The following is a 22,716-nucleotide window of genomic DNA, read 5'->3' as shown; positions in this document are numbered from 1 at the left end:
GATGGAGCCGACTAAACTTACGACCCTCTGCAGCTTCTTTCGGTCCTGTGCAATAGGCCCCCATACCACGGTACATCTTGAGTGTTTTTGTTGGCGTACCAAATATCTTCAAACTCCTAATGAAGTATAGTCGCTGTCTTGCTTTCTTTATAGCTGTATCGATATGTTGAGACTAGGTTAGGTCCTCAGAGATCTTGACACCCAAGAACTTGAAACTGCTCACTCTCTCCACTTCTGATCCCTCTGTGAGGTTTGGTATGTGTTTCTTTATCTTACCCTTATGAAGTCCACAATCAGCTCTTGCGTCTTATCGGTGTGGAGTGCCAGGTTTTTGCTGCGACACCACTCCACTAGCTGGCATATCTCACTCCTGTACACCCCCTCGTCACCACCTGAGATTCTACCAACAATGGTTGTATCATCAGCAAATTTACAGATGGCATTTGAGCTATGCCTAGCCGCACAGTCATGTGTATACAGAGAGTAGAGCAGTGGGCTAAGCACACTCCCCTGAGGTGTACCAGTGTTGATTGCCAAATAGCTAAAGCTATTGACAATATTTGGGAATGATATAGCAAAATATCCTTAAGTACCATATCCATTTTTTCCTATCAAGGAACAAGAGTGACATTCAAGCATTGGAGGAAAATAGGAAAAATGTCAGGGTCTGAGTTATGGTAAAGATTCAAGAAATTGTGTAATCCATTTTACTTGAAGTACAGTATTTTGTTCAGTTCTTGTTGCCTCATTATAGAAAGGATATGGAAATTTTAGAAGATACAGATGAGATTTACCAGGATGATACCTGGATTGGAGGGCATTTCGTATGAGGGTAGCTTGAGCAAGCTAGGGCTTTGCTCTTTGGAGCGAAAGAGAATAAGAGGTGACATAATAGAGGTGTACAAGATGATAAGAGTCATAGATAGAATAGAAACATAGAAACATAGAAACATAGAAAATAGGTGCAGGAGTAGGCCATTCGGCCCTTCGAGCCTGCACCGCCATTTATTATGATCATGGCTGATCATCCAACTCAGAACCCAGCCTTCCCTCCATACCCCGTGACCCCTGTAGCCACAAGGGCCATATCTAACTTCCTTTTAAACATAGCTAATGAACTGGCCTCAACAGTTTGCTGTGGCAGAGAATTCCACAGATTCACCACTCTCTGTGTGAAGAAGTTTTTCCTAACGTCGGTCCTAAAAGGCTTCCCCTCTATCCTCAAACTGTGACCCCTCGTTCTAGACCTCCCCAACATCGGGAAAATCCATGCACCGGCCTATAATTCCCCGGTTTCTCTCTCCCTCCTTTTTTAAAAAGTGGGGTTACATTAGCCACCCTCCAATCCTCAGGAACTAGTCCAGAATCTAACGAGTTTTGAAAAATTATCACTAATGCATCCACTATTTCTTGGGCCACTTCCTTAAGCACTCTGGGATGCAGACCATCTGGCCCTGGGGATTTATCTGCCTTCAATCCCTTCAATTTACCTAACACCACTTCCCTACTAACATGTATTTCGCTCAGTTCCTCCATCTCACTGGACCCTCTGTCCCTTACTATTTCTGGAAGATTATTTATGTCCTCCTTAGACAGGCAGCTATTTTTTTTCTAGAACAGGAATGGTTAATACACAGGAGCATAACTTTTAAGGTGTCTGGAGGAAACCAGAGGTAGTTTTTTTACCCTGCAAAGTAAGTGAGAGGTGCATGTAACAAGCTGTCAGGGGTGGTGGTAGAGACAGAGACACTCTTAGATAGCCATGGATGGAAGAAAAACGGAGGAAGGAAGGGTTAGATTGATCTTAAGACTAGTTTAAAGGCTTGGCACAACATCCTATGTTCTAATGTTCTATGCTCAAATTAGTTCACTGTTGTATACAGAATCCACGTGGCACAGTAGTGTATCCATATACATGCTGGCTCTTCAGGTCAGAAAGGAGGCATCAGCAGGCGAGTTTACAGAATGGTCTGGAATGATAAATGGAGTGGAAATTCTAAATCTGTACTTGCAATCAAGTGACGGAGGACAAACTAGTTAAGGGGAAGTTCCTCCTGTACCTTTGATCCAGTGGTCGAAAATAAATTCCCAATAAATGGGAAAGGTAAATATTTTGAATACATACTAGGAAATAGTTGGAAGCTCTGAAGAACAATTGAGCTATTTCTGAATAGATGAGCTACGCTGAGCTAAATATCTGAATGTTTGGCCACGCCAATAGCTTTGGCACCACCTGGTGAAGGAAGCCATTGAAATAATACCAGAGGAAAAGAATTTTAGCAAAGACGAAGGTCTCACTGTAATAAGAGCTGGAATTCAATTGTAAACAAGGTGGGACAGTGGAAACCTGGTTGGATGAGGACTAACAAGTCAGGAGGGATGGACAATGGGGGTATTAATACCACCAGACCAGGCATGCCCAGGCATAATCCCTGATGAAGGTGCAGAGTTCGGCATTGAAACATCAGTTAAACTCAATATCTGTACCCAGCTGGAAGCCCAAGAAGAGTTTATTCGTCATATACGCTGGGAAAGCACTAGATCCTTTTTCATCTGAATGTTGTTTCTCATCTGCAATTATCTTACATCATGCTGCATTCTAAAAGCAAGTTAATTTGATTTTTGGCCAGACGGTAGGGTCAGGATCAGGACCGGGCTCCTTAATAATGCTTCTTGGGGAGAAGCCTAGTGACACTTGTTATGTCTGCTAATATCTTTATTGTCCAATGTGAGATATCTCACTGCAGAATATGATTGCATTCTAATCTATTGCCAGAGGAAATTCTTAGATTATAATGTCTGAGTGTAGCTTTAGATCAGTGCATAAACTACCTTTGCCCAAATAATGACTATGAGATTTTGATTGGAATTCATTAGACAGAGAGAGAGAGAGAGAGAGAGAGAAAGCTGAGAGAGAGTTGTGCCTGCTTTACTGCACTGTTTTGCCTGTTAAATGACACCACAGAGACAAGAAAAAGCATCACTGCAAATTTTGAAAGAAGAGCACATAGCTCCCCAAGAGACACGTAAGCCTGGTTCGCTTCCTGCTTTTACTTTGTCAAGCAACAGGCACTTGTTGTCTCCCGTAGTTGCAGAACTGGCTGCTTTGTTTCACTCTATCTCAAGGCAATCCTGCTATGATGGCTTCACAAAATGGCACTTGGCAAAATATTACAAATTTTTTTTAAAGTATTTGAATTCTAAGGTATAACAACACAAGGATAGTTCATGTGGTACACATGGAAATGGTAACACTGGTGTTCTGTTACTGTACTCATAGTCAAGAAGCTTGAAATAAATCTTACTTTGGAAGCTAGATAATTAATTTTAATTTTAAAAAGTAGCAATAATGAAGACCATAGTGTGGTTAAAAACACTTTTATTCACTGATAACCTTTAAGGAAGTAAATTTCTACTTATATTTAGTTTGACCACAGCACTAACTAGAACTCTAAATCAGTGAAATTTCACATTCCAGTTCATCAGAGCTATGGGAATACATCGATATGGAGACTAGGGGTAGGAACAGGCTATCTGCCTATGGTGTCTGCTCCAACATTCAACATTGATCTTCTAGCTCAATACCAAGTTCCTGTCCTACACCCAGTTTCTACTTTACTAGGTAGACTTGCTCATTAATGGAAGTATCTTATCAGCCAATCATGTGACAGCAACTCACTGCATAAAAGCATGCAGACATGGTCGAGCTGTTTAGTTGTTATTGTTCACCCCAAACATCAGAATAGGGAAGAAATGTGATCTAAGTGACTTTCACTATGGAGTGATTGTTGGTGCCAGGTGGGGGGAGGGTTTGAGTATCTCAGAAACTGCCGAGATTTTCTCCTCTCAACAGTCTGTATAGCTGGATTCCCAACCTGGGTCCATGGAGCCCTCGGTAATGTTAGGAGTCCATGGGATAAAGACATTTGGGAACTCCTGCTCTGGCGTTTACAGAGAATGGTGCAAAACCATCTGTGGGCATAAAAACTTTGTAAATGAGAGAGGTCGAAGGAGAACGTCCGGACTGCTTCAACATGACGGAAGGGTGACAGTAACTCAAATAACCATGCATTACCACAGTGATATGCAGAAGAGCATCTCTGAACACAGAACACATTGAGATACCTCTTGTATCTAATAAAGTGGTTAATGATTGTATGTCCCTTAATATCTAAAATAAATTTGATCTGTCTTAGCTCTGCTCAGTGTCTGTGGCTCCATGGACCTCTTCAACAGATAATTCTTCTATTGTCTTCTGTACCTTACCCTGAATAGCTTACCATTTTTAGACTGTCACCTTGATTCTAGACATTCCAGTGATGGGACATGGGACTCTGATCTGTCAAGCGCCTTGAAAACTTTATACATCAATAAATCATCACTCATTCTTCTTAACTCTGGAGATTTTAAACACAGTCCAGTTAACTTCTCCTTGTATAACAAACTCACCACTCCAGGGATTTAATTGATGAACCTTCCTTGAATTCACTCTATTGTAAGTATACCCTTCTTTAGGTAGAGAAGGCCAAACATAAACACAATCTTCTAGATATGTTTCCCCAGGGTTCTTTGTAATTGGAGCATGACATCTCTATTCTTGTATTCAAAAACTATTGGAAGAAAAGGCTAACATAACATTTCCCTTCCAAAACAGTAGAGAATCTCAAATGTTAACTTCCGTGGTCCCTCTGAACATCAGTGCCTTTTTGTATTTCACCATTTAAACAATATTCCACTTTTTCCTTTTATGTAACATAACTCATGGCATCATTTTAGAAGAAAATCACCCCAAGCCTAAGTATAAAGATACTACTGCAGATTCAATATAAATTTATTAAAGTGAAGAATAAGTTAAAGCCACACTGTGATGCTGTCAGGATTTTAACCTTTCTCACATTAATTCTGAAAATTCTAAACTATATACAAAGGAGCACCTCTTTACTAACTTGTATATTTATTTCTATATCAGCACGGGGAAGTACTTCTCATCAGAAATGTGTTTTCTTCTTCATTTTTCCCAGCTAGGAATAAATGGCTTCCATCTGATCCACAAATCATATCAGAAGGACTTTATGCAATTGCTGTTGTGTTAAGCTTCTCTCGAATTGCTTACATTCTACCAGCAAATGAAAGCTTTGGTCCGCTGCAGATCTCCTTGGGAAGGACTGTAAAAGACATTTTCAAATTCATGGTTATATTCATTATGGTGTTTGTTGCCTTCATGATTGGAATGTTTAATCTTTATTCATACTATTTGGGAGCAAAATATAATCCAGCTTTTACAACGTAAGTAAATGCACATTTTTGCTTCATAATACTGAAATTAAAATCTAATTTCCACAATAGGAACAGATTTCATGAAATGCATTAAATATTTATGACTGAATTCAATCCATTTCGTTTTCACTGTGGCAAATATTTCTAAAATGCAAATGAAGTTTACTTGTTTAAACAGATGGGCTTTGGTGCTTATTATTGATTGTATGATCTTTTGAGTGAACAGCACCTACCACAGTCAGTTTCTCTACACTGATAGCTCCATTTTCTGTAATTTCAGAAAGATTGTGTCCCTATTCTCTAATTATTCACTGTATTCATAAAATACCAGCACCACCTTGAAGACAAAAGTGCTCACAAAGTGCTTGAGCATATTAGTAATCATTTCCTGTTAGAGAGGGGGAAAAAATGAGAATCTATGAGGAATAGAAAATGCCATTTTGTCCATCAAGAAATTCCTCAAATTGAATAGCTCACTGTGAAAGTATTTCCTAAAGTTTCCTTCTAACAAAGCTAAACTTCTGACAAAACCATGCAAAATTAAATACAATTCATTTTCTATCAATTGACTCCTTTATTTCATTTCACACTTACAGCAGCTGAAGGGCCATTGTGATTTATACAAGAAACACACACAAAATGTAGGAGGATCTCAGCAGGCCAGGCAGCATCTATGGAAAAAAGTTCAGTTAACGTTTCAGGCCAAGACCTTCTGCAGGACTGAAGAAAAGAAGCTGAAGTGTATATTTGAAACATAGAAAATAGGTGCAGGAGTAAGCCATTCGGCCCTTCGAGCCTGCACCGCCATTTATTATGATCATGGCTGATCATCCAACTCAGAACCCCGCCCCAGCCTTCCCCCCATACCCCCTGACCCCCATAGCCACAAGGGCCATATCTAACTCCCTCTTAAACATAGCCAATGAACTGGCCTCAACAGTTTCCTGTGGCAGAGAATTCCACAGATTCACCACTCTCTGTGTGAAGAAGTTTTTCCTAATCTCGGTCCTAAAAGGCTTCCCCTCTATCCTCAAACTGTGACCCCTCGTTCTGGACTTCCCCAACATTGGGAACAGTCTTCCTGCATCTAGCCTGTCCAATCCCTTTAGGATTTTATACGTTTCAATCAGATCCCCCCTCAATCTTCTAAATTCCAACGAGTACAAGCCCAGTTCATCCAGTCTTTCTTCATATGAAAGTCCTGCCATCCCAGGAATCAATCTGGTGAACCTTCTTTGTACTCCCTCTATGGCAAGAATGTCTTTCCTCAGATTAGGGGACCAAAACTGCACACAATACTCCAGGTGTGGTCTCACCAAGGCCTTGTACAACTGCAGTAGTACCTCCCTGCTCCTGTACTCGTGAAAGGTGGTGGAGGGGAGAGAGAAGCACAAGGTGATAGGTGAAATCTGAAAGGGGAGGGATGAAGTAAAGAGCTGGAAAGTTGATCGGTGAAAAAGATACAGGGCCGGAGAGGGGGGAATCTAATAGAAGAGGACAGAAGTCCATGGAAAAAAGAAGAGGGGGGAGGAGCACCAGAGGGAGGTGATGGGCAGGCAAAGAGATAAGGTGAGAGAGGGAAAAGGGGATGGAGAATGTTGAAGGGGGTGGGGGGGGAATGCATTACCAGAAGTTTGAGAAATCTTATGTTCAGGCCATCAGGTTGGAGGCTACCCAGACAGAATATATGGTGTTGTCCCTCCAACCTAATTGAATTGACTTTATTTCTTACATCCTTCATATCCATGAGGAGTAGATATCTTTACGTTATGTCTCCATCTAAGTGTGCAATGTGCAATTTATAATAAATAGTATGTACACCAGGACAGCCAATATAGCATGGATATACAATTCTGTCAGCATGAATTAATCAGTCTGATGGCCTAGTGGAGGACGCTGTCCTGAAGCCTGGTGATCCTGGATTTTTATGCTGCGGTACCATTTCCCAGATGGTAGCAGCTGGAACAGTTTGTGGTTGGGATGACTCAGGCCGCCAATGATCCTTAGGGTCCTTTTTACACACCTGTCTTTGTAAATGTCCTGAATAATGGGAAGTTCACATCTACAGATGTGCTAGGCTATCTGCACCATTCTCTGCAGAGTCCTGCGATTGAGGGAAGTTCATTCTCCATACCAGGCACTGATGCAGCCAGTCATGATGCTCTCAATTGTGCCCCTGTAGGGGGCCCATACCAAACTTCTTCAGCTGTCTGAGGTGAAAGAGACGCTGTTGTGCCTTTTTCACCATGCAGCTGGGTATCCACAGACCACGTGAGATCCTCATTGATATGGATGCGGAGGAACTTAAAGCTGTTCACCATCTCAACCCCAGATCCATTGATGTCAAAAGGGGGTTAGCTTGTCTCCATTCCTCCTGTAGTCCACAACCAGCTTTTTTGTTTTTGTGACATTGAGAGAGAGGTTGTTTTCTTGACACCACTGTGTCAGGGTGATGACTTCTTCTGTGTAAGCTGCCTCCTTATTATTTGAGATTAGGCCAATCAATGTAGTATCGTCAGCAAATTTAATTAGCAGATTGGAGCTGTGGGTGGCAACACAGTCATGGGTATACAGAGAGTAAAGGAGGGGGTTTAGTACACAGCCCTGAGGGGCACCTGTGCTAAGGGTCAGAGAGGCAGAGGTGAGGGAGCCCACTCTTACCACCTGCCAGCGATCTGAAGGAAGTCCAGGTTCCAGGATGTGACCTCATCACAACAGTGGAGGAGGCCATGGAGAGACTTATCTGAATGGGAAGTGGAATCAAAATAGGTGGCCACTCACTTTTTCTGGCAGACAGAGCATAGGTGCTCGGTGAAGTGGTCTCCCAACCTACGTCGGATCTCACCGATATACAGGAGGCCACACCAGGAGCACTGGACACAGTATATGACCCCAAAAAACTCACAGATGAAGTGTCGCCTCAGCTGGAAGGACTGTCTGGGGCCCTGAATGGTAGTGAGGGAAGAGGTTTAGGGGTAGGTGTAGCATTTGTTCCACTTGTAAGGTTAAGTGCCAGGAGGGAGATCAGTGGCGAGGGACAAATGGACAGGGGAGTTGCATAGGGAGTGATCCCTGCGGAAAGCAGTAAGTGGGGGGAGGGAAAGATGTGCTTGGTGATGGGATCCCATTAGAGATGGCAGAACTTGCAGAGAATTATATGCTGGATGCGGAGGCTGGTGGGGTGTTAGGTGAAGACAAGAGAAACCCTATCCCTGGTAGGGAAGTGGGAGGATGGGGTGAGCATAGACATGTGTGAAATGGAAGAGATGTGGTTGAGGGTGCTGTTGATGGTGGAGGAAGGGAAGCCCCTTTCTTTGAAGAGGGAGGACATCTCCTTTGTTCTGGAATGAATAGCCTCATCCTGAGAGCAGATGTGGAGATGGAGGAATTGAGAGAGGGATATGGTGTTTTTACAAGTAATGATGTGAGTCCAGGTAGCTGTGAGTCCATGGGCTTGTAATAGACATCAGTCGATAAGCTGTCGACAGGGACAGAGAGACCGAAAAAGGGGAGGGAGGTGTCGAAAATGGACCAGGTAAATTTGAGGGTAGGGTGGAAGTTGGAAGTAAAGTGGATGAAGTCAACAAGTTCAGCATGGATGCAGGAAGCAGCACCAATGCAGTCATCGATGTAGTGTAGGAAAAGTGTGGGATGGTCACCAGTGTTGGCTTGGAACATAGACTGTTTCACGTAGCCGACAAATGGGCAGGCATAGCTGGGACCCATGTGAGTGCCTACAGCTACATGTTTTGTTTGAATGAAGTGGGAGGAGCCGAAGGAGAAATTGTTTTCAGTGAGGACAAGTTCCACTAGGCGGATGAGAGTGGTGGTGGAGGAGAACTGGTTGGTGTCCAGAAAGAAACTCTGAGCTTTAAGGCCTTCCTAGTGGGGGATGGAAGTGTATAGAGACTGGACATACATAGTAAAAATAAGATGGTGGAAGCCAGGGAACCCTACACCTTCTCCCTCACTACAATTCAGGGCCCCAAACAGTCCTTCCAGGTGAGATGACACTTCACCTGTGAGTCTGTTGGGGTTAGATACTGTGTCCGGTGCTCCCGGTATGGTCTCCTGAATATCGGTGAGACCTGATGTAGATTAGGAGACTGCTTCACCGAGCACCTATGCTCCACCTGCCAGATAAAGCGTGATCTCCCCGTGGCCACCCATTTTAATTCCACTTCCCATTGCCATTCCAATATGTCTGTCCATGGCCTCCTCCAATGTTGTGAGGAAGCCACACTTAGATTGGAAGAACAACACCTTATATTCTATCTGGGTCACCTCCAACCTGATGGCATGAACGTTGATTTCCGAACTTCTGGTAATGCACCCCATCCCTCCTTCATCATTCCCCATCCCCTTTTCCCTCTCTCACCTTATCATCTTGCCCCCAGACCAGCTTCCTCTGGTGCTCCTCCCCCTTTTCTTTCTTCCATGGCTGTCTGTCCTCTTCAATCAGACTCCCCCCTTCTCCAGCCCTGTATCTCTTTCACCAATCAGTTTACCAGCTCTTTACTTCACCCCTCCCCTTTCAAGTTTCACCTATCACCTTGTATTTCTCTCTCCCTTCCCCCCAACTTTTAAATCTACTCCTTAGCTTTTTTCTTCAGTACTGCCGAAGGGTTTCGGCACAAAACGTTGACTGTACTTTTTTCCATAGATGCTGCCTGGCCTGCTGAGTTCCTCCAGCATTTTGTATGTGTTGCTTAGATTTCCAGCATCTGCAGATTTTTGCTTGTTTCTGATCTATACAAGATTCAATTTTCTCTATGCAGGGCTACCTTGGTCACCTCTGCCTTGTTCGTAACTAGATTTTCATTTAGTACTTAACTTTTTTTTAATTTACTGCTTATCAATTCTGCATGTCTATTACTCTGGAAAACTCAAATCTTACTCTCTAATAGTCTGGTTTCCCGGTCTTATAATCAGAAATTAACAACTTCATTTTCAAAATGTGAGTCATGCTTTCCAACCTTGTTCCTTATTCATTGAAAAAAATTTAGTTGTGTGTATATTTGTTCATAACTAATGTTCAAAAACCTTAAAGTTTAATATGATTCTTCTCAGGAATAATTCCGATTACTAACCTTTCAAAGATACATGTTGAAACAGGCATATAGCATTTAAATGTGTACTTACCTCTGGTCTGCACGAAGATGTAAAGTTAATAATTGTTATGAAAGATTACTGACTCAGCAATAAGAAATCACATTCTTGAAGATGCTCATTTGAATACAGATGGAAGTGAATACATTTTCCATTATTCACGGGCTATAAATTGCTTAAACCTTCCTTGTTCAATCATTTTAGCAATTGTTCTTTTGTTACGTCAAATAAGATTAGATCATTTAATGCATGTTATCATCTCTAACACAGGCCAAAATTTGATTACAATTTCGTACTTCTTCAGAAATGAAATTGACTTTCCTGCTGTATGTATTCTGATCCTTCAACCACAGTGTAACCAGTTGGGGAAGTGCACTGATATGTTTTGCCTGACTCAATGATATGTTTTGCCTGAAAGCTGGTAAGCTTATTCCCTTACCAAAACAAGATAAAGTAAGATTCATTAATTGCAGACAATTGATGATATGGAAATATCACAGTGAAAAATCTTGGAATTCAGGAGTTATCTACAAAATCATCTCTACAAAAAAAATTTAAATTTATCCCTTTGTTTTCTTTTAAACAAAATGTAGAATAAGTTGGGTCTACTTTGGAATCCTGACTTCCTACTCCATTTGATGAACAAGGTGCACCCCTACTTTGCACTGACATCTGCTCAAGATATTAAAGCTGTAAATTAATTTGTTCCCAGTCTCATGGTCTTCGTTAATGCTAAAATCCATGACCAAACACATCCCAGAACTTAGTGGATCAGCACCTTTGCAAGATTTCAGTCCCACTTAAATGCTATTGATTGGATTTCTAATATTGGGCCAATGTTACTGAAGAGCTCAATTTCAAATCTTCACCAACTCTCATTGATTAAAACAATAAATTTTTACAGTAGCTTAACTCCAATCATCAACATTGCTGAATAAGTAAGTACCAGTTTTGATCTCCTGTCCATTTGTGGATTCTATTTGTTTTAAATTATGCTTCTAAAGCTGTTTTCTTCCTATTTTTGAAATTATTGATATTTTACCATCTGTTTAATGTTCTTTTCTATTGTTTTAGTGTTGAAGAGAGTTTCAAAACCTTATTCTGGTCAATATTTGGCTTGTCAGAAGTGATATCCGTTGTCCTCAAGTATGATCATAAATTTATTGAGAACATAGGATACATTCTCTATGGAGTATACAATGTTACAATGGTGGTGGTGCTGCTCAATATGCTAATAGCTATGATCAATAGTTCTTATCAAGAAATCGAGGTATGTTTAATGTTTCTCTTTTAAAAAATTAATTCCAAGTATGATTATTCAAAATACAAGGTATAACCAGTATGAAGTGTAACTGGAAACATTTAATTACAAAGGAATTGCAGATGGTTGAGGAATTGGCACAAAGTTAAAAACAATGAGAATTCAGAGCAAATCTACTGAAGAAGGTAAGTGGTAGCCACTTCATTACAGTTAAGAAAATTGAGTCTCAGTCCAAGAGAGAGTGATCAGTGTCAACAAGATTACAAAGAATTTCTCCTCCTGAACTCCAACATCATCTCAGTTGGTTAAATAAATGTGTCATTGATCCAGATTTGAATTTCCTATCTTTGGTTGCCAGTCTATAGTCAATGTCGCTCATCACACCCAGAGCTGGTGGTAGATGTCCTAAGAGTGATACTCGTCCTGATGCAGCAGAGGTGAAATATTAAGCTTCCACACCGTTGGCCCCCTATGGTCAGAAAAGAAAGATGGAAATTAGAACAAGTCTGGCAACCAGAAAAGTAATTAAGCCCAACAAATCCATGCCTTTTAGTTAACTATCTCCTTTAGCTAATCACTGTCATCCATGCTCTAATCATAGCTTTTTCTGTTTAGCTGTCTATCGCATTGTTTCCTTATTAAAAATATGTTTAAGGCTCCTAACCTCTTGATTCCTAGCCTCTCTATATGAACCTTTGACTGAATCAATTTAATTAAATGTATTTATTCTTCATATAACAGCAGAATTCAAGTTCAATTTACTGCATGTCAATTCAAGTTCCTAGATGTCACATGTAAGAATTAAATATGTATGTATATGATACAACTGTTGCACTTAATAACCTGAAACTATTCAGTGGAATGTAATTGCAGCTGAAGTTTCACTCACAAGTTTGATAGATCATATGGCAATGACAGTCTTCCTCTCTGTACATTGGTACACCACCTAGCACTACCTCACAAAGCACTGATTTAGTATAGTGCTCTTAGTCCTGAAGCCTGAGCATTTAGTTGGTGGTGTGAACCCCTGCACTTCCTATTACTATGCTGGGAAAATTATGTTAATCTCCACCTTCCATTAGTCCTCCATCAGCATAAATCACTCAGTGCAGAGAGGCTGCTTGCTGTCAGCAATGTTAACGGCCGGCTCCTCATCCTTTGGTTTGTCTGCATAGACCTTCCTAGCCCTGAGATTTCTCTCTGGTAACAATTATAACCACTATTGAGCATGTTTCTATAGAAAGAGGCACTTTTTCCACCAAGTGGTGAGCTTGTGCAGCCTAAAAACAGTCCAGATTTCGTAGTGGAGTGGTACGACACTGAGCACTACCTTGCAAAGTAACAAAATATTGTTGCCTGATCATTCTCTCTTAAATTTGTTTTTTAGTACTATTGTGTTATGGTAGAATTATACATAGCTGGAATTATTTCATAATCCTAAATCATACAGTACATTAGTCAGTAAATTAAAACAAAAGTAAACTTGGAAGTAAAACCCTAAGACATTGTTTTGTCATTAAATACATGAAAAGGGAGACAGATGAATTAGAGCTGTTTATTACGTGTAGTGTTAATGCAGTGATTATTGTAACTGGACTCACAGCTTACCTTGTTATGGCAAAGTTGTGTTATCGTGTGTAAAATCACGAGGGGGTGAAAAAGATCAATTCCCTTTTAGAGCAATCAATACACAAGACAATTAATTAGGTCATTGGTTGAAGGGGTGGGAATTTAAGAAATAAAATCCCACTGGCTGAACACTGGGTACACTGGAAAGGCACCTGGATGAGTAGTTGAAGAACTTTAAGCTGCCAGATTCCTGATCAAGAGTTGGGAAGTGAGTAAATCTAGATAGGTCCACTTGGCCAACATGAATTAAAATTGTCTCTTTCTGTGCCATAAAGCTCTACGAAGAAGTGAGTTTTTTAAAAGCGATGTCAATGTATAGCCTACATCTAAATGAAGTACAATAATTAATCTCTCTTTTTATTCATACAGGAGGATGCAGATGTTGAGTGGAAATTTGCTCGAGCTAAGCTCTGGCTATCATATTTTGATGAAGGGAGAACTCTGCCTGCTCCATTTAACCTTGTGCCAAGCCCAAAGTCAGTTTACTACTTTATATTCAAAATTAAAATCTGCCTTATTCACTTGTGCAAATCCAAGGTGCAAAAATCTGAAGCTGACCTTGAAATGGGTATGCTGAATTCTAAGGTAAATTACTAAATTATGAATGTTCTAAGCTGTGGCCTTATCACAATTTTAAAATATTGTTACAAAATTAGTCTAAAATATTTCAATTCTAAATCTATTTCCAGTTTTCTCTTCTAATTAAATAAAATCCTTTCTTTTTCCTTATCATTCTACTAAGGAAATCTCATTTTTTTTCACATCCATTGTTCTTTTTTAAATAAGCCAACTTAGTTTTGATACATCTCAAGGATTCTCTCTCTCTCTCTCCCTCCCTCCCTCTCTCCTTCTCCCTAATGTATGTATCTTTTGGGTTGAGTGAAATGCCAATGAGATGGCATTTCTGTTGCTCCAGTAGGTATATTGGAGCAGATCTAAGTCACTTCTCAGGCAAGAGTTAACACATTTCATCACCAACCTTTGAATATCCTTCATCACTGTGGATATAAGTGTTACTGGGTGTTAAGTCATTGAGGCAGGTCACCTCACAAGTATAATTGAAACCTGCTTGAAGCAGGTGGGTACCACACATTGCCAAAGAGAGAGGTTAAAGATCTGCACAGGTCTTTAGTACTTGGCCAGATACCCCATTCGGGCCAAAAGCTTTGTGGGTTCACCCTCCTGAAGGCTGCTAGCACAACGGCTTCAGAGATGGAAATCATAGTATCATCAGGTGATGTACAAGTTTGTAATGTTACCTCAAAGATTCAAGAACAGCTTCTTCACTTCCATCAGATATCTGAATGGTCCATGAACCCATGAATACTTCCCCATTACTTTCTTTTACACTATTTATTTATCTTGTAGTATATAGTAATTTTGTCTTGCACAAAACTGGTACAAAACAAATTTCATGTTATACAAATCAGTGACAATGAACTGATTCTGATGATAAATCAACATTTAATTGTATTCTAGCCAGGTCAGCAGTATCAATCTAATCCTGGACATGGAGAAGGATGTGGTCTGAAAAAGCCCATTAGCAATCCAACAAGATATCAGGTTAGTTAATTGTGAAAATTCTCCCATTGTATTACATTGCTTATATTCCTCCAGAGGGAGACATTGAATTGTATGAAATCCAACCTAATGTGAAAGATACAAAACTGCCAGATACAAAGAATGAATCATGCTGCACTAATTAAACAGATCTAATGCATAGTCAATGCAAACAAAAAAATTACAAAATAAACTTGCTTGAATATTTCCATAATCAGTTTATTCTGATGTTTTTAGAGAAAGATGCTCACCGTTATTTAATACCATATTACATTCGTTACCCATTATCTCAAAGTGCTTCATAAACATTTAATTACCTTTGAGAGATGGTGTTTTTACAAATAATTCCTAGAGAAAAATAGTGAATAACTGGTTAATTCCTTTTGTATAATCATGAAAAATACTGGCTATGGGAATGGAAGGAAAAACTTCTTATAGGATGGAAAAAGAAGCTGCTGGAGGAACTCAACAGGTTAAGCTGCATCTATGGGGTGGAGTAGGGTGGGGGAAGGAAGAATTGTCAGTGTCATGATCTGAAATATCTATAGCAATAATGGTAAAATTAAACCAAATTATGTAACTGAATACACGCATGGACTAATTATCCTTGGGCCTGTTTCTCCCCAAAATGCAATATATTCTCCATTAAGTTGATTAGGTGAATGATTCTGGTGTATGTTACTCATTGTGGTGGGGCTATCATTGCTGGGAAATAGAAAATATTTTTCTTTCTCTCATTTTGACTGCCCAGTTCAGTAATTTAAAAAAAACACTCAAATCTGATCCAAAAGGCAGTTCCTCCAGCTTTCATCTTCTTTGACTAAATTCAAAAGATTACATCACAGGCAGGGTGGTAATGAAGGATTGCAGCCCGAAACGTCAACTCCTTATTCCTTTCTATAGATGCTGCCTGACCTGCTGAGTTCCTCCAACATTTTGAGTGTTTCATTAAAGAAATGTTCCATCTTTTAAAATGTCATTGTACTTCAAAAGATCTTTAGATTTTTTAAAAATGTATCTAAGACCAAGATATATTGGTTGAGATTTTCCAACTGCATTTAGCATGAAACCTTACAGTTGATCTGAAAACATTTACATACCAGCTGGTTCATTTCAAACTTGTTGCTGAAGGAAAAATCTGAGACTTCCGTTATCAGACTGGATTCAGTATGTTGCTTTTAACTTTATGTAAGGCCTCGCTATTGAGTGATATGTTACTTTGCTGACAGAATCATACTTGAGGATTTGAATAAATATTTTCATCTAAAGTATTCCATGAGTATTCCAGCATGCAAATATTCAGCTCTGAATTGCAGATAAAGAATGTAGATGAGTATTATAAACACTTGAGATTCTGCTGGAAGGCCAGAGTAACACGAACAATGCTGGAGGAACTGGGGTCAGGCAGCTTCTATGAAAACTAATACAGACTTTTCGGGCCCAAGCACCTCATCAGCACTGGAAAGGTAGGGGGAGGATGCCAGAATAAGAAGGTGGGGGGGGGAGGAGGAGGAGGACAAGCGAGGGGGTAATAGGTGTGAGTCTGGGTGAGCACATGGTCGAAGAGTCCGAGAACAGCAGAGGGGAAGCAGTGCCAGGGTCTCACTGAATTCCTGAAAAGGTGATTTAGGTAGGCATACCATGAAGAGACTTGAGTAGCAAATCATAAGTACAAGATATTTTGCAGATGCTGGAAATCTAGACTCCTGCCTCGAGTTATAACTCACTATTCATCAAAAGTAATGCACCTTGATAAGAGTATGCCAAAATGTCACAAATATTCGCAGTTCTGTGGCTGTATACTTATTCTTTATAGGATGTGTAATAAATTAACTATTTTCTTTAACATATTACAGAGAATTATGAAACGGTTAATAAAGCGATATGTACTGAAAGCACAGGTTGACAGAGAAAATGATGAAGTTAATGAAGGCAAGTAGTTTTCAACTCTGGTGTAGTGTTTAACCAATGGACTAGAATTTGGATGTTTTGATAATTGAGCTGAAGACAAGTTTAAACACTTACCAATGAAATTTAAAACTAAGTAAACTCTGCAGTGCAGGCTGTGTAACCAGTGGATTGTTCACTATTGCTATAATGGTAACTGATGAACTACTGTCCTTACGAAACCTGGCCTACATGGCTCTGGATGCAGACTGTGCAGTCCATTCAATCAGTGATGGATAATGAACGCTGGCCTTGCCACTGAAGCTCACACACACACATTTTTTTAAGTAAATATCATGCTTTAGAGTAGCTGAAAACTGAGTGTCTGCATTTTATTTGCATAAAAATGTATATAGGAAATTTATAATAGATAAATGAAGTATGCATTTGAGCATATAGGTTCTCTATTTCAGGACAGATGTGCAGGTGCCAATCATTTGTAATGTTTCAAAAAAAAGGTTGGCAAAGCATTCAAGGGTCAAACAAATATCCTATAGAGCTTGAAATAAAAGTAGTAAACTGAATTTTATCCATTGTCTTCTTCTAGGGGTAGTTACTAGAAAAAGGTGACCCTGGCCAGCTATCACTGTAATCCAGACAGGTGCACATTTGTGATTCTCCTTAAGCCTAGGTTCACTAGGCCCATCAAATCTAGAAGCAATCCAGCCAATCCTATTCACTCTGCAGCTCTGGACTTCAAATCTGGGTCCAGTATCTTTTTAAAGTCCTGATTGACACTGTTTACATCATTATCAGTTAGAAAATTTTGGATTTTAGTTTTTCTAAATAGGTTTAATATATGGCATTTCATCACATATACATACTCCATGTAAATATCTTATGTGCTCCCTTCAACTTTTTCTGCTGCATCACCCCACAGGAATATTCATGTTCCAGTCAGTTAACAAAGCAGAGGCTCATGGAACAGAAGGGTAACGACTTGTATTGGTTAAAGATTGACAGCAGCAAATAAATATAAATGGTTATTTTTTTCCTGATTAGGAAATTGTAATTGATATAGAAACATAGAAAATAGGTGCAGGAGTAGGCCATTCGGCCCTTCGAGCCTGCACCGCCATTTATTATGATCATGGCTGATCATCCAACTCAGAACCCCGCCCCAGCCTTCCCTCCATACCCCCTGACCCCCGTAGCCACAAGGGCCATATCTAACTCCCTCTTAAACATAGCCAATAAACTGGCCTCAACAGTTTCCTGTGGCAGAGAATTCCACAGATTCACCACTCTCTGTGTGAAGAAGTTTTTCCTAATCTCGGTCCTAAAAGGCTTCCCCTCTATCCTCAAACTGTGACCCCTCGTTCTGGACTTCCCCAACATCGGGAACAATCTTCCTGCATCTAGCCTGTCCAATCCCTTTAGGATCTTATACGTTTCAATCAGATCCCCCCTCAATCTTCTAAATTCTAATGAGTACAAGCCCAGTTCATCCAGTCTTTCTTCATATGAAAGTCCTGCCATCCCAGGAATCAATCAATATGTTCCCAAACGTAGACTGTTAAAGGTCACAGCTTTCTTCACTATATATTGGAGTTGATTAGTGTAAAATTTCAAAATTTGCCATTGATTCCAATTAACTGCAACAAAGCATTAACTCTCAGAACAGGCAGAAAGCTAGCCTCTGAAATTTTAATGTAGAGAACCATGAGGCATTGCATGTTGATAGAGGGATACTAAATGGCAATATAGACCTAATGCCATTGTTTTGGAGAGTATGCAGAAACAGAGGAATTTGTATTATGCACAAATTACCAAAGATGGAAGGACATATTGAGAGTATAGTTAGCCAAGTGCATGGTATTTTGTGCTTCGTAGGTGAGAATAGAAGAGCAGAAAAGCTATCCCAAACCTTTATAAAGCTCTTCCTTACACAGCCCGAGTCTGATATTCATTTCCAGTCTCTACACTTCAGAAAGATTGAGATATGTCCTTGAGTGAAGCTGAGGAAATTTACCAAAACAATTCTAGTGAGAAGAGATTTAGCTACCAGGTTGAAATGCAGGAAGGTCTGAATGGGTTTTTAAAAATTATGTACAAGATGGAAGAAAATATGTTCCAAATAACTGACTAGGATATACAAGTTTAAGGCATTCTGTAAAGGAAGATGAGAGAGAGAGAGAACATGGAAAGACAGCCACAAATATACGGCAAGACATTGGCACTAAATGGACTGCACAGAGAATTGTAGAGGTGTATTTAAATTTTCCAAGTTATAATTTAAGTGCTTGATATTCATTTTCATATACCTGTATTTTCAGAACCAGCAACCTAATGTTACATTTCTATTTCAGGAGAACTGAAGGAGATCAAACAGGACATTTCTAGTCTTCGCTATGAACTCCTGGAGGAAAAGTCACAAGCAACAGGGGAGTTAGCACATCTCATTCAGCAACTCAGTGACAAATTTGGCAAAAACTTCAAAAAATAATTGATATCAGTTTTAATGTACCTTAAAAGAAATAATCTTTTTGGCAAAAAATGTCTGAGACAAGATAACAAGTGAATTAATTTATACAATAGTATTTGAAACCAGTCTATTTAGCTGTGCACAATTAGATTGCCTTTTACATTAGGGCAATGAAGAGGGGAAGAATGAAGAGAGACTGAAATTCAACAAGGAGGGACAAGATTGAATCCACACCAGACAGAATGTGTATTGGTGGAGCATGCAGCAGCCTCCAGTAATAATGTGCAGCAAGTACCTGCTGCCAGTCTTATGCTTGGAGATGTATCCGTAATTGGAAAACATTGCACAAGTTGGATATTAAAGTCATAGCATTTTATTTTAAGAAATGTGTCCCTTATAGGTTAGGGTTAACTGACAACTGGCAGTGGTAGTGGATCAATTACTTTTCTTGCTACTGAGGATTCTATCAATCCTGGTTTGAACTATGATGAAAACACAAATAAATGTGAAAAGTCTACTTAAAAACATGTAATCATGTTTACATAACTTCCTCTGTGGATTACAACCCGGAAGTTAAAGTCTTTCATCTCACTTTTGTTAACAAAATAAGTAACAAAACCCAAGCCATGAGATCAGTCTGTCCTATAGCTGGCACTTTATTCCTTGTTATTTTGTTCAGTTTTGTATTTCACAAACATTTAGCTGACTCTTTGCCCTTTGTTATCCACTTCTGATTTCCGTAAGTAAATCACAAACAAGAGAACATCTGCAGATGCTGGAAATCCGAGCAACACACACAAAATGCTGCAGGAACTCAGCAGGTTAGGCAACATCCATAGAAAAAAAGTACCTTCCCACCCCCCTGCCCATAGATGCTACCCGGCCTGCTGAGTTCCTCCAGCATTGTGTGTGTTGTTCCATAATTAAATGTTTGATTCATCTGGATTTGAAAGTCACACACAGCTTCTCTTTGTTCATCTGAAGCTGTTTAATTCTGAATTCAAATTCTATAAGAACATTACTTTCAGAAAACAAAAATTAATACTCGAGCATTAATATCTAGACTGATTTTCTTCCAACTTGGACTTGTAGAGAGGCAGCAAGGAAATAGGCCCTTTAGTCCAGGAGTGTCTGCCAATTATTAATACCCATTTACAGCAAACCTACAATAGTCTCATTCTGCCTAGATTTTATCAACTTCATCTAGATCCTATCATTCAACTACACACTAGGGGCAGTTTGCAGCGGCCAATTAATCTACTAACCCATTCATGGTTTGGATGGGGGAGGAAGCTGGAGCATCAGGCTGAAACCCATGCAGCCACTAGGAGGATGTACAAACTCCACAGGGACAACACCCGAGGTCAGGATTGAACCTGGGACTCTGGTGCTGTGAGGCAACAACTCTATTAGCTGTGCCATTGCGCCAACTTTTACAGTTGTTTCAACTTTGTTGTTCAAATCACTAGCACAGTTTAAATAATAGTGTTTGAGTACATCAATATTTAACTGCTCATGTTGAAAGTCTCTTATATATTGTATTGTTTTTAATCAAATAAAAGTAGCCTTTGGAGTGATTTTTTAACCCAGTCATTGAATATTTCAAGTGATAAGTATGTGAACGCAGTGAAATCCTGAAGGTACTTAATTTGAAGCAGATTATGTTACAAGAATGCACTCACCTTCATAAACCAAGAAAGGTATACTTCCTCAATATTACTTTTACACAGTTCAAGCAGAGGTCTAATCCACAAAGTAAATCAGAGGTGAGGACAGTTATATTCAATGTGACAAAATACAGTCAATTTCAGTTAATTGGGACACATCAGAACCAGTACATCTTGGCCCAATTAAGCAGATACCACAATTAGCTGAAGCTTCATAGAAACAGTGGATTCCATTTCATTGGGCTATCCGTTAATATAGACAGCTGCTTACTTGGGACAACTCTTACAAAGAATAAAAACTAATCGAAAAATAGCCAGAATTCCCTTTGTTTATTTGGGACACTATATTGCTTAATTGGGACAGGAGACTGTTGTCAACAGTTTCTAACTGTAGTCAGCTGCGTGCACTGACAGTGCACCATGCTTAAAACAAAGTTTTTAAATAATGCCAGTGGCACGTGTGTGTTCAAATGCAGTGATTTTTCTCACTGATAGTTGCCAAGAAATAAGCAGCAAGACAATTCAGAACTAATTTGTTCAGTTAAATACATATTTTGTTACTCATTTAAATGGTAGTTTGTCTTTTAAATTTCTTTTTAACTATTTCTATAAAAGTTCAGCTAACTTGGGCCAAAAATGTATTGGTCCCCATGTGTCCCAATTAACAGGAGTCCACTGTAGTTAAAAAGGTATAAAAAAGATAAACTACTGTTTAACTGAGTAAAAATTATGTATTTAAATTAATTGCGTAACAAATTAGAACACTACCAATACTACTACAATACTATAAAACTGTTTATTGATTTCTAGTTATCAAAGGAATTCAGTGTACACTGGTGTTCTTTTGATTGACTGTATGTTAACAAAGTCAGCGCAGACACCTAGAAACACATTTGAACTGCGTTCAACAATTGCAACCTCCAAATCTTCACTTTCATTGTAATATTCAAAATGATTATCAATACATTCAAATTTTTCATAGTGAATGTATTCTCTCTGAGATGCCAGGCCATTCTCTAACTGGGTCACTCTGAAGTTTTCCATCTTCCTTTTCTGTTTGAGCAACCTGTGGTACCTGACTGTTGGAAAATTCTGCTCCTCCATCATATTTTCTTCCTTTTACTTCTCCAAGTAACTCAGTAAAAGATGGAGGATGCATCTTGTGGGGTATTTGAATACATAGAGAAATCACGAGATTGCTCTGAAATGATTTATCTCAGCTAATTGAATGACCCCTTTACAGCACAAACAAGGCAGCAGTTATCTAACCTGAAAAGGTAGGCAGAAAGCTTCTCTCCTTCCTCCTGGAATGTGTCCCTAAACTTCATCATAAGATTGGCTGAGCTGTCCATAGTGCCAAAAGCATTTTCCAACACGTGGATTTAGTTAGCTGACATGACTAAAGGATTTTCTGCTTTTAGGAACCTCACTACATCAGTGGCCAGACCCTTTAATCTCTCTGCCAGTCTCTACTTTTTCCATATTATCCGAGCACTGCCATTCATTAACTGAGATGTGTGCTCAGCCCAAGCCTCATACTCTTCTTCCCCATCGGGTGTGGGCTTGACCCCAGAGAGCATTCTCAGCCTACGATAGCTTTGGCTTTCAGCAGATACACTTTGACATTTATCGACCGGTGATGTATTAGCTCAAAATTTAAATCAAAAACTAAAGGACTTGTTAAACTTTTCACATCAAAGTCTTTCCCTCACTTGTCAGAAAAGAGAGCTTGCCTTTTTAAAAAAAATTCATCCTCAGCATATTCAGCACCCTCCATTACATTTTCAGCAACTCTAAAGATATGAACTGGCCATGGTCCCTTCTCTCCAGGTAAACCTATC

The 22,716-nt window shown here is 39.6% G+C and overlaps 1 protein-coding gene across 4 annotated transcripts in view; it reads left to right on the top strand.

The window, feature by feature from the left end:
• Positions 1–20,769, top strand: part of LOC134349277 (short transient receptor potential channel 7) — a 138,075-nt gene extending 117,306 nt beyond the window's left edge. The window contains exons 6-12 of one of the 4 annotated variants that reach the window (XM_063053344.1): positions 5,022–5,286; positions 11,461–11,656; positions 13,646–13,861; positions 14,473–14,510; positions 14,821–14,839; positions 16,693–16,768; positions 19,093–20,769. In XM_063053344.1, the coding sequence (XP_062909414.1) occupies positions 5,022–5,286; positions 11,461–11,656; positions 13,646–13,861; positions 14,473–14,510; positions 14,821–14,839; positions 16,693–16,768; positions 19,093–19,229 (947 nt within the window). In that variant the 3' untranslated portion in view covers positions 19,230–20,769. Of the gene's footprint in view, positions 1–5,021; positions 5,287–11,460; positions 11,657–13,645; positions 13,862–14,227; positions 14,234–14,472; positions 14,511–14,764; positions 14,840–16,692; positions 16,769–19,092 lie in introns of all 4 variants that reach the window. The other 3 variants (XM_063053343.1, XM_063053342.1, XM_063053345.1) reach the window with 3 other exon arrangements.
• The last annotated feature ends 1,947 nt before the right edge of the window (positions 20,770–22,716 follow it).

The sequence above is a fragment of the Mobula hypostoma genome, chromosome 7 (assembly GCF_963921235.1).
Source record: "Mobula hypostoma chromosome 7, sMobHyp1.1, whole genome shotgun sequence".
In the NCBI taxonomy this organism is placed as follows: domain Eukaryota; kingdom Metazoa; phylum Chordata; class Chondrichthyes; order Myliobatiformes; family Myliobatidae; genus Mobula; species Mobula hypostoma.
The sequence above is the reverse complement of the archived record's forward strand: the minus strand, read 5'-3'. Positions and strand labels throughout refer to the sequence as shown.